The sequence below is a fragment of the Aegilops tauschii genome, chromosome 1 (genome assembly GCF_002575655.3).
Source record: "Aegilops tauschii subsp. strangulata cultivar AL8/78 chromosome 1, Aet v6.0, whole genome shotgun sequence".
Classification (NCBI taxonomy): Eukaryota; Viridiplantae; Streptophyta; class Magnoliopsida; order Poales; family Poaceae; genus Aegilops; species Aegilops tauschii.
In genome coordinates, this window is record NC_053035.3 from 10,825,522 (window position 1) to 10,835,805 (window position 10,284).

The 10,284-nt window shown below is 54.9% G+C and overlaps 2 protein-coding genes across 2 annotated transcripts; one reads left to right on the top strand and one right to left on the bottom strand.

The window, feature by feature from the left end:
• Nucleotides 1-254: 254 nt before the first annotated feature.
• Nucleotides 255-943, bottom strand: LOC109744579 (Bowman-Birk type trypsin inhibitor). The gene is made up of 2 exons (XM_020303743.2): nucleotides 728-943; nucleotides 255-648 (listed from the first exon to the last, which is right to left on the bottom strand). The coding sequence occupies exons 1-2, from the start codon at nucleotides 804-806 to the stop codon at nucleotides 449-451; spliced, it is 279 nt and encodes a 92-aa protein (XP_020159332.1). The 5' UTR covers nucleotides 807-943; the 3' UTR covers nucleotides 255-448.
• Nucleotides 944-8,031: 7,088 nt separating this feature from the next.
• LOC109744575 (uncharacterized) lies at nucleotides 8,032-8,655 on the top strand. The gene has a single exon (XM_020303741.1). It carries the CDS (start codon nucleotides 8,032-8,034, stop codon nucleotides 8,653-8,655), a length of 624 nt encoding a protein of 207 aa, XP_020159330.1.
• Nucleotides 8,656-10,284: the final 1,629 nt, after the last annotated feature.

The following is a 10,284-nucleotide window of genomic DNA, read 5'->3' on the forward strand; positions in this document are numbered from 1 at the left end:
CACAACATCCCAAGTAGATCATGTCGACCCCAGATCCACTTGGCATTGAGCAACTTGCTTCAACACTACAATTTTGTAATGGATTAGATGGTAAATTCTTTTAGTTGGATTTGAATTTGACATCTCTCTATCTTGATGATTTCTACATGAATGCATTCCATTCCTGCTTCTACATGGTTTATGATTTGGATGTGATTTCATATTGCAATCCATTCCATGCATGCACGCCTTTTCGGTGCAACTGCATATAAAAGTTTTAACAAAGAAGATTTTTGAGCAAAGAATATGCTCTTTATTTCAGACACAAGAAGGAATGATGAGCATGCATCGAACCCTCATTTCTTCTCTGCATCTACCAGATCAAGATGCAGAGGGAACTCTTAAAGACTGCAAAAAATAAAGGAAAAGCACAAGCTAATCGGCATTATTCGGGCGACAACAGGTCCAATCACGCGGCGTTAGTGCAGCGGGTCTTGCAGAAGTTGGCGACGCGGTCCTTGCACTGGAAGCTGTTGCGGCCGCCGACGGTGGACCTCGAGCAGGTCTTGCAGGCCGGGTTGCACCCGGTTGGTGAGGTGTCCATGCATGTGCACTGAGGTGGGATGGACCTGGTGCAGGAGCCGCAGTTGTCGCAGCACAGCGTCGCGCCTGCAGGCAACCAACCAAGGTCAATAACCTGCTAGACTGACTTATTCCACGAGGCGAAGAAGAGGAAACCCGGCCTCACCTTGGCTATGGGCGAGAGGCAGAGCTGCTGCGAGGACGGCGATGACGGCCAGCGCGGCGAGCAGCACCTGTGGCCTCATGCTTGCGTCTGGTTGGCGAGGATTGGTTGCAAAGACTGACTGAATATGTAGGAGGGACTGGGTTGGTTCGTGCCTAATGGGATGGAATGCCGGGCTTCTTATAGGGCGGAGTCCCAACCTGAGTGAGGGGGGGCATGCATGCTATGCGAGAGCACAAGTGACAATAGAGAAATGAGCAACTAGCAGCACGGGCAGCAAGCTTTACACGCAGGGAGCATGTGGAAGTGATCTGGATGATGGATTCGATCTGTAGCAGTAGTATGCATGCACGAGGCGTTGTCCCCGTGGGTGGCCTGCATGTGTTTCATGCATAGACCAAAGGAATCTATTCAGAAAGCTCTTTGCAGGCGATAATATATATATAGTAGTAGGTGGCTGCAGACTTTGCAGTGCACCGCGTCGAGTTCAGTTCACACATGGGTAGCTGACTGACTACAGTAAACGCCAGTCAGTTCACTTGCATTGAGGTATATCACCATCTAACAGACTACTGCATCTCTAGCAATCTCTTGTTGCACGCACTAGTAAATGTGCACCTACTGGAAGATGAGACTGAAGCTGATGATTTGGGCCGATCTCGTATCTCTCAATTCTCGGCAAAAGACTCGTGACTTTTCCGTTTGTCCTATCATGTCATTTGTACGACTGTCGTGTTTAATTTTTCAACAAAAGTAGCATTCTTATGTACATCGGTCGTACATATGTAAATCGGCAGATGCAATGAACCACAAGATCGGCACTTCGCCTCGAAGAAGAGGCCAAGGAGACGGGATGGACATGATGAAGACGATTACCACCACCGTATATATGGAAGAAGCATTCCACCACCTCGGTGTCACATCACAACCTAGGTGCACAATGCGACTGCCTAGATCTGAGAATAGTCGAGGGCACACACACACACACTACCTCGCAGATCAAACGCCAACAACAAAGAGAAATACCACACCGGATGGAGACCAGAAGGAATCTTTATTCACCGCCATCATAGCACTCCAGAGCTAAAGACATGGACCACCAAAAAAGAACCTAGCTATTTAGGCAAACCTAGACTATTGGATGCACGGGGAACAACATCCGGCGGTTCCCATTCCTCCCACCGCCGTCAACTAGGGTCGGGGATCCCTGGTGATGCCAGTGGCCTGGTCTCTCTCTCTCTCTCTCTCTCTCTCTCTCTTTCTCTCCCCCCCCCCCCCCCCCTCTCTCTCTCTCTCTCTCTCTCTCTCTCTCTCTCTCTCTCTCTCTCTCTCTCTCTCTCTCTCTCTCTCTCTCTCTCCCCCTCTCTGGCCGGCCCTGGGGAGGGGCACGGGGGTGGCCGCCCCGGGCCACCAAATCCAGGGGCCCCTCCATACGTATGTCCGTGTAAGTAGGCAAGCTATATGGCCCAACATATTCCAATGGCCAGGGAAAAAATCCTATGGGCTGTGCCGCACATAGCACCCAGCAAGAAATCTTGACACATATTTAGTTAAGAAGAAAATATGTGCACTAGGGGCACTCGGGGAATTACCGTATAATATTCGTATTCCTCTTTAAGCGTAACCGAGAAGTACCTATCATTCTATATATGAGGAAAGTGATCGCACATACCCCGTTGTCAGAACAGTAGGGGCACTCGGGGAATTACCGTATAATATTTGCAGTCCTCTTTAAGCGTAACCGAGAAGTACCCCTATCAACAGCCAGATGCCTGACTTGACGACAGAGGTACTCTAGATTGGGATCAGTCCAAGCCTGCCCGGGTTCGACTCGACACGTGTCTGTGTGTTCCTCGACCCACGAGACAAGCTTGGCCTTGTGGCGGCCGTCCCTGTTGTTGGCTAGTTACATTGCAGAGTTTTTCTAGGAAACTACATGGCAGAGTTCGTCTATATTCCTTTAGAAACGGGGCGGTTGGCGATATGCCCTGCTGGCGATGATATGTAGCTTCTTGTGTCGTTTTTGTGCTTATTATGGTTTGCAATAAATGGTTTCACAGAATAAGTAGTACGGTCCAGTATATATTTCATTTTATTTTATTTTGCGAGGGAAAGGGGGACTTTTTTTTTCTGAAGGAGGAGAGTCTGCCATACACAGGCATACAATTTCATTTGTCCCCGACCCAAATCACACCGCAGTGCAAGGCCATGAGCAACCTTGTTCTGTGAGCGACTAATGTGAGCGAACACTATCTCCCTCATACTCTCAGCTATCATTCCTTTGACGTACTGTACCCGTGTCGTATACTTTTAGCCATTCTGCATGGTACCCTTGATCATAATTACCTCCTTTGCACAGTCCAACTCAACAACGAAGGGGAGCTGGGTTCTGTGCAGCGCGAACCCGACACCTTCTCTGCACACCAAGAGTTCTGCCTCCAAGCCATTATCACATGAGAAAATCTCCATGCATGCTCTCTAAATTATATTGCCGGTGTCTTCCCGGAGGACCATAAGTCCCCCGTCTGCTCCCGTCTCCATCACAAAGCATCCATCGGTATTCAACTTTTTCCAGCCAGCAGGCGGCCGTGCCCAGCTCAACTCCTTACGTTCCTGCTGTTTTGTAGCATACAATTCAATTCATTTATTATGAAATTGCATGTTCTCAATACATTTGTTGATTGATAGTGCAGTTGACAGAAATAGATTTGTGGTTGAAGTGCCAATTGTAACTAAATGTATGCCCAACTGTGCTCGACACAACCAACATCCCAAATTAACTTGCCTTCTTTTTCATCGAGAGTGGTTTTTCTACACCCTAGCTCGGTGCGCCATGGAAAAAAACATAAAAAGACATATCAAAAAATTCTGAAACTTTGTGGGCATGTCCATCAACAAATGTTATAGGCGCTTGCAAAGTTTGGTGATCAAATAACATTCGAGGAGCTCTGTACAAAAGAGACAAAATCACTAAAAATAGTCAAAAAGTGATTTCAATGTATGAGCAAATTTTGTAATTTTGTTTTTTTATAGAGCTCCATGAATGTTATTGACCACCAAAGTTTCCAAGGACTCATAACATTTGTTGATGATCATTCCCACAAAGTTTCAAATTTTTTTAAAAAAGTTTTGCTATTTTTTCTTGCGTGGGTACACCGAAGGTGGGTGCAGCCACTACATCCTCTTTTTCATCTCACCAAAATAAAAAGAGTCGGGAGAGCGATAAGAATCTGGGGAGAGTGGCGATAGAGGGGTGGGACAAAGGGATGAAGAGTGTGGTGGGGGGCATCATGCTGCTGTCAACCCACTCGGGGGGGGGGGGGGGGGGGATATCTGGTGCATCGGAGTTTGTGGTGCTACCGGTGCAACGAACTTGCATTGTGCATTTAAAATATTCAAAAAATTCTGAAAAAATCAGCACACTCATACAACATCAATGTAGGTTGTCACAAAATTTCAAGTCAAAATTCGAAACATAACTCGAAAAACAAAAATGACAAATTTAACACTGAATAGTATGTAACATAACTTGGGCTTTAGATTTGGCCCATTATGACATTGATGTCAAATTTGTTATTTTTGTATCTCAACAAATATTCTAATTTTTTGTACGAAATTTTGTGACATCATACAGTGATATTGCATTAACTTACTAGATTTTTTTCAGATTTAAAAAATACTCTATGGCATCCGGTGCACCAGTAGCACAACAAGTGCGGGTTCACCGGATACATTCCCCCCACCCAAGGTCGCGAGATATTGGTGGCAAGGTGCCACCGCCACCGCTACCTCATCGATGCCGGCAGGAACTGAAACCTAAGGGGGAAAAAAGGACCAATAGAACTGAGAAAAACAAAAGGAGCAGGTTGCCACTCTTATGCACGACCATACCGGCGAACTGAAGAGATGAGAAGGACCGACGTGGTCGCATGGAGAAGACCTGTGTGGTGGTTAGCACTGGAAAAACAACGGATATCCATTGTTTAGCAAGAGAAGAACAAATTATGTTCTTACAATTGTGCTCCACCATGGACCCCACGTGACCAGCCGCATCCCGTGGTCATAAACAAGGCAATACGCAGGCCGGCCCCGGGGCCCAACACCTACCCCCGTCCCAGCCAGCCCAGCGGGCCCGGGACGGCCCAGCCCATCCCAAGGGGGACGGAGGGAAGGTAGGGTTTCCCGCTGCCCGGCAGGAGCCGCCATCCCGACGACCATGCTGGCCGGAGTCGCCGATGACGAGCGGAAGGGGCGGAATCGCGGTCCTCGGAGGTCCAGAGAAGGGGACGGGGTCGATGCCAGGGTCCACATCGTCGGGACTACGCTGGAGAGCTGCGCCGGAGAACGCCGCCGCGCCCACGTCGGACCTTCCGGCCACCCCCCAAGCATGGGCTCGGGCCCCACGACCACGGCGACCGGCCTCCCTGCGCGGTACCGATGTTGGTGGGGAAGGTGGTGCCCGACGGGCTGGTGGCCGCGTCAGCAAGGGAAGGTGAGGGAGGGGGGGGAGGAGGCGGGTGTCGTCGCTGGAAGGCCCAACACGGGCGCGAGGGACTCAGCGAGTCGGTCGCCGAAACGACGAGGAGGACGAGGGATGCCCGCCGCAGCCGCCGCGGCCTCGGCCCGGTCCTCCTCCGCCGCCAAGTCCGCGCTGCACGAGCAGTCCAAGGGCGGCGGGAGGAGGTATGGCGAGCAGGGGCGGAGGGTGCAAGCCAGGAAGGGGACACCGACGGGGGAAGCGAGCTGGGAGGGGCCGGCGGGGCAGGGAAGGCCGGCGCCTGATGCCAGCGCCGTCGCGGGACGCTCAATCGCCATCGCCATCGCCTCGCTGCGCCTACCGACCATCACGCTTCCCCCCCGATGGGCTGTGGCCCCTTCCCCGCCCGACGGCCCACCTTCGCTAGGGTTATTGGGGCGGCCCCTCTCCTCATCCATCCCATCCGCGTCGCAACCCCCGGCTCTCCTCCCCCGCCGCCATCTCGTCCGCTCGGCCTCGCCGCCCCCTTGATTCCCTCCCCTAGCACCCATCCTCCCCCTCCCGCGGTGGTCCCGGACATGACCCGGGTAGCCGGAGATGGGGTCCCCCGCCCCAAGCGCCGTGCTGGCGGACGGGAGACAGCGGCTCCGCCCGAGGCTCGCCACCCCTTCCCGGACGGCTCCCGTCGCGAGACGGAGCTCCGTGACGGCCTGTTGCGCAGCCAGGGCCCGGCTGAGGCCGATGCCGCTTCCTGGCATTCCTCTCGCGCCCGCGATCCCTCCCCAGAGACGTGGCGTGGCCGTGGACGCGACCGCGAGCGGGACCGGGACCGGGACCAGCGGACTCCCCCTTGCCGCTCTCGCTCTCCTCCGTGGTCTGACCGGGCGGCTGCCTCCCACCCCCCCCACCCCCCCCCCCCCCCCGCGACGCTATGACCCCCTCGTGGCCAAACTCAATTCCCCCCGTCCGGTTCCAACAACAACTCCAACCGCAATGGGCGGGGGGCATTTTCCAAGAAGAAGAAGAAGAAGAGGGGTGCCCAGCCCCAACCGGGTGGTCCGACATCTTCGGCCACGAACCCGTCGGTGGTGACGGCACCTCTTCCGTCCGAGGCCACGTGCTTCAACTATGGGGTGGTCGGGCACTGTCAGGTGGACTGCCCTAAGCCTCCAGCCTGCTACCTCTGCAAGAGGTCGGATCACCCCACCGCCCTCTGCCCGGTGCACCAGCCTCCTGGGACACTTGGGTTGTTTGGCTATGCGTTGTATGATCTGGGTTTCTTCCAGATGGACCTTCCTAAGGCCCGGGCCACCCCGCCCATGACCGCTCTCATCTCGGTCCTGGATGGCCGGACGGCTTCACCGGCCATCATCTCTGAGGAGCTTCGCCACCTGTTCAACCCGGATTGGGATTGGGAGGTGACCCCAATCTCGGACCGGGAGTTCACGACGGTCTTCCCCGACCCGGTCAGTCTCCGTTACGGCACCACAGCGCTAGACTCACGCTCGCCCTCAACCAGCTCTCAGTCCGCATTTCGGTCCCCTCGGTGGACCCTCTGGCAGTGGCCTCCCCGTCCACGGTTTGGGTGCTGATTCGCGGGCTTCCCCCACCTGCTCGCGATGAGGGTGTCCTCCGCGGCTTGTCCCGCATGTTGGGCAATTTTCTGGCGGTCGACATCGCCTCTCTGCCCAAGGGCCCGGCAATGCGGATGCAGATCAAGTCCCCCGACCCCTCCAAGCTCAAGACGACGATCCGGATGTTCTTCAACGACACTGGCTATGACCTGCACATCTCCGTTGAGGGTGGGACTCCCATTGATCCCCTCAACCCGGAGGCGGGAGGTGGCGCCGTTCCTGGACCAGATGGGGGGGGGCTGATGCTCAGGGCTCCCCCCGAGGCCCTCGCCGTCACTCTCCCCGCTCTGAGGCCTTCGACGACGACTCGACAGACTCTGGGGATCATGTTCCCCCTGCTGGCTCCTCCCACCCCTCGACCACTCACAGTGTGGGTCTGGGCTCCTTCGACGCTGATCCTGGGGCCGATTCTGAGGACATTGCGATGATCGCGGCCATGCTCGACGAGGCCGCCACCCTCCCTCCCTTCCTCCCTCCGTTGTCTGTGTCTGAGGAGGAGGAGAGCGAGGTCAGCCGTGGTAGCATGGAGGTTCGTCCTCCATCCTCCCCGCGGCTGGTGTCTCCAGCTCCAGGCCGGGAGGACTTCTCGGCGCCGTCGCCTCCGGAGTCGCCCATGGCTCCGCCTCCTCCCTCGTCTTCCAGGCCCCCAGGTCTCGGGGCCGCCCGCGTTCGGCCTCTATTCCGGTGTCGTCCGCCCGGAAGAGTGCCAGGCTCGGGGCGGCGACGGGACTGGCCGGAGCTTCCCCGACCACGGTGGAGAAGGCTTCGCGGCACGCCGCCATCCGTAACCTCGACACAGGTCCGTCCGATTCTGAGGTCCCCGGCTTTGATTCCAATGATATTTGTGATGCATCCTTTTCCGCTCTTGCTGGGGTTCCTCTTGGCCACCTTGCCAAGGTAGCAGCCGACTCGGCTATTGTTTTCCGTGGCGAAAAGGGCCCGACTCTTGAGCAGCTAGCGGGCCTCCAGGCCAAAGAGATCCTGGAGGGCCACCTCGCAGCCACGCGTGCTCGCGAGGCGGCCGCAGCTGCGGAGGCTTCCACCCCTCCACCTCGCCGACCTCGTGGTCGGGACCATCCTGTGGCCGACCCAGGCGAGGTTCGTGGCCGGACGCGATCTTGTACTGCTCAGTTACGTCGTGCTCTTAGCGCTGCTTACACAGTTGGGTCCAGGGAGGACCCGTTAGGCGAGTGATCATGCGCGCGTTATTCTGGAACCTGCGGGGCTTCGGCCATAATGGCTGCCGCAGGCAGCTCATTGAGTACATGCGTGAGGAATCCATAGATGTCGTGGCAATCCAAGAGACAATGCGCACCGAGTTCTCCCTCATGGAACTGGAGCGTCTTAGTAGACATCTCTTTGCTTGGCACTGGTTGCCACCTAGTGAGGTGACAGGTCACTCCGGTGGCATCCTTTTAGGTGTGAAGGATGCCACCTTTGAGGTGGGCTCCATGGATCGTGGAGCCCACTTCATTAGTATGGAAGTCTGGGAACATGATGTGAATTTCAAATGGGAGATCATCGTGGTATATGGCCCGGCCGATCACAGTCGGTCCGCCTCTTTCTTGGCGGAACTTCATGCCAAGCTTTCCTCCACGACCCTCCCGGTCGTGGTTGGGGGCGACTTCAACCTCCTTCGCTCCGCTGAGGAGAAGAATAACTCGCAGGTTGACTTGGCAGAGATGCGACGCTTCAATGACTGGGTTGCGGACCTGGGTCTCCTCAAGCTAGACAGGGTCGGTACGAGATTCACCTGGACTAATGGACAGGTCTCCCCGACCCTTAGTGTGCTTGATCGGGTGTTTGAATCCCCCGACTAGGAACTTCGGTTTCCTTTGGCCTCCCTTCAGGCTATTACCCGTATTGGATCTGATCACGTCCCTCTTCTCTTAGCCTCTATGGACGAACGACCGTGCCCTCCCCCGCGGTTCCGTTTTGAGAATTTCTGGCTCCGGCAACCAGGCATTATGGAAGCCGTCCAGACCCACTGGATCTCGGCTAGAGCCGAGCCCCATAGACAGATGTCGATCCTCGATGAATGGCATCATTTGTCCAAACGATCCCGGCAGTTCATGAAGGGATGGGGGGCTAATATTGGGAGGGATCTTCGGATTCAGAAGGCCGCCCTCCTCGAGGAGATCCGGGATCTTGACCTCCGTGTAGATATTGCGGGGATCTCCGCTGAGGAATTGATGCATAGATATAATTTGGAGGATTCCCTCATGGAGATATACTCCAAGGAGGAAGAATTTTGGCGCTAGTGCAGCTCCATTAACTGGGTGTTATTTGGGGATGCCAACACTACTTACTTCCAGGCCATTGCTAATGGCCGTAGGCGGCGTTGTTCCATCCCCCTCCTTTGGGAGGGTGGACAGCTGTTTCAGGATGCTCAGGCAATCCGCCTGCTAGTTGACAACTTTTACAAGTCACTATTCCAGGGACGCCCGAGAAATGGTGTCGCCCTTGCCGACCACATATGGTCACGTGACCAGCAGATTTCCCCCGAGGAAAATGCGAATTTGCTTGCCCCCTTCGATGCCGCGGAAGTTGAGGCCTTTGTTAAAGCCATGAACCCGACCTCGGCCCCGGGCCCCGATGGCTTACCGGTCCGGTTTTTTTAAACTTTTTGGCCGATGGTCAAGGATATCATCCTTGATCTTTTCAGTGAGTTCTCTAGGGGAACCTTAGACTTGTCCCGGCTTAACTACGGGATTATCTCTTTGATTCCCCAGGTGTCGGGTGCGGCGGACATTAGACAATTCCGCCCTATCACAGTCCTCAATGTGATATTTCGGATCCTCGCGAAAGGGTACGCCACTAGGGCGGCCCTCATTGCCCCCCGGATTCATCTCCCGAACCAGTCGGCCTTCATGAAAGGGAGATATATCTTAGATGGGATACTTGCCCTCCATGAGATTATCCATGAGGTGAAGAGCAAACACCTCCGTGCGGTGTTCTTCAAGATCGATTTCCACAAAGCTTATGATACCGTTCACTGGTCTTTCCTTCGGGAAGTGTTGCTTAAGCGTGGCTTTGACCCTCACTGGGTAGCCCGGGTGATGCAGTTACTGACAAGTGGCCGGACGGCTGTGAACATCAATGGGGAGGTGGGATCCTACTTCATGACTGGCCAAGGGGTCCGTCAGGGAGATCCGATCTCCCCATTTCTCTTCAATCTTGTGGTTGATGCACTAGCATCGATCCTAGACTTGGCCAAGCGCACGGGCCACATTAGGGGGATTTGCCCCCGTCTGGTGGCCAATGGGGGTTTGACCCACCTCCAATATGCTGATGACACCATTATGATGGTGGAAGAGTCGGACGAGGATATTTAGAACCTCAAATTCCTCCTCCTCTGCTTCCAGGAAATGTCGGGCCTCACAATAAACTTTGCCAAGAGCGAGGTAATGGTCTTGGGATATTCTCAAGGGGAGGCTTAGCGGATTGCT

Coding starts and splice junctions, on each gene's coding strand:
- LOC109744579 (XM_020303743.2), bottom strand. CDS start 806: ATGAGGCCACAGGTGCTGCTCGCCGCGCTGGCCGTCATCGCCGTCCTC. Junction 649..727: donor GCCTCTCGCCCATAGCCAAG/GTGAGGCCGGGT, acceptor GGTTGCCTGCAG/GCGCGACGCTGTGCTGCGAC.
- LOC109744575 (XM_020303741.1), top strand. CDS start 8,032: ATGCGCGCGTTATTCTGGAACCTGCGGGGCTTCGGCCATAATGGCTGC.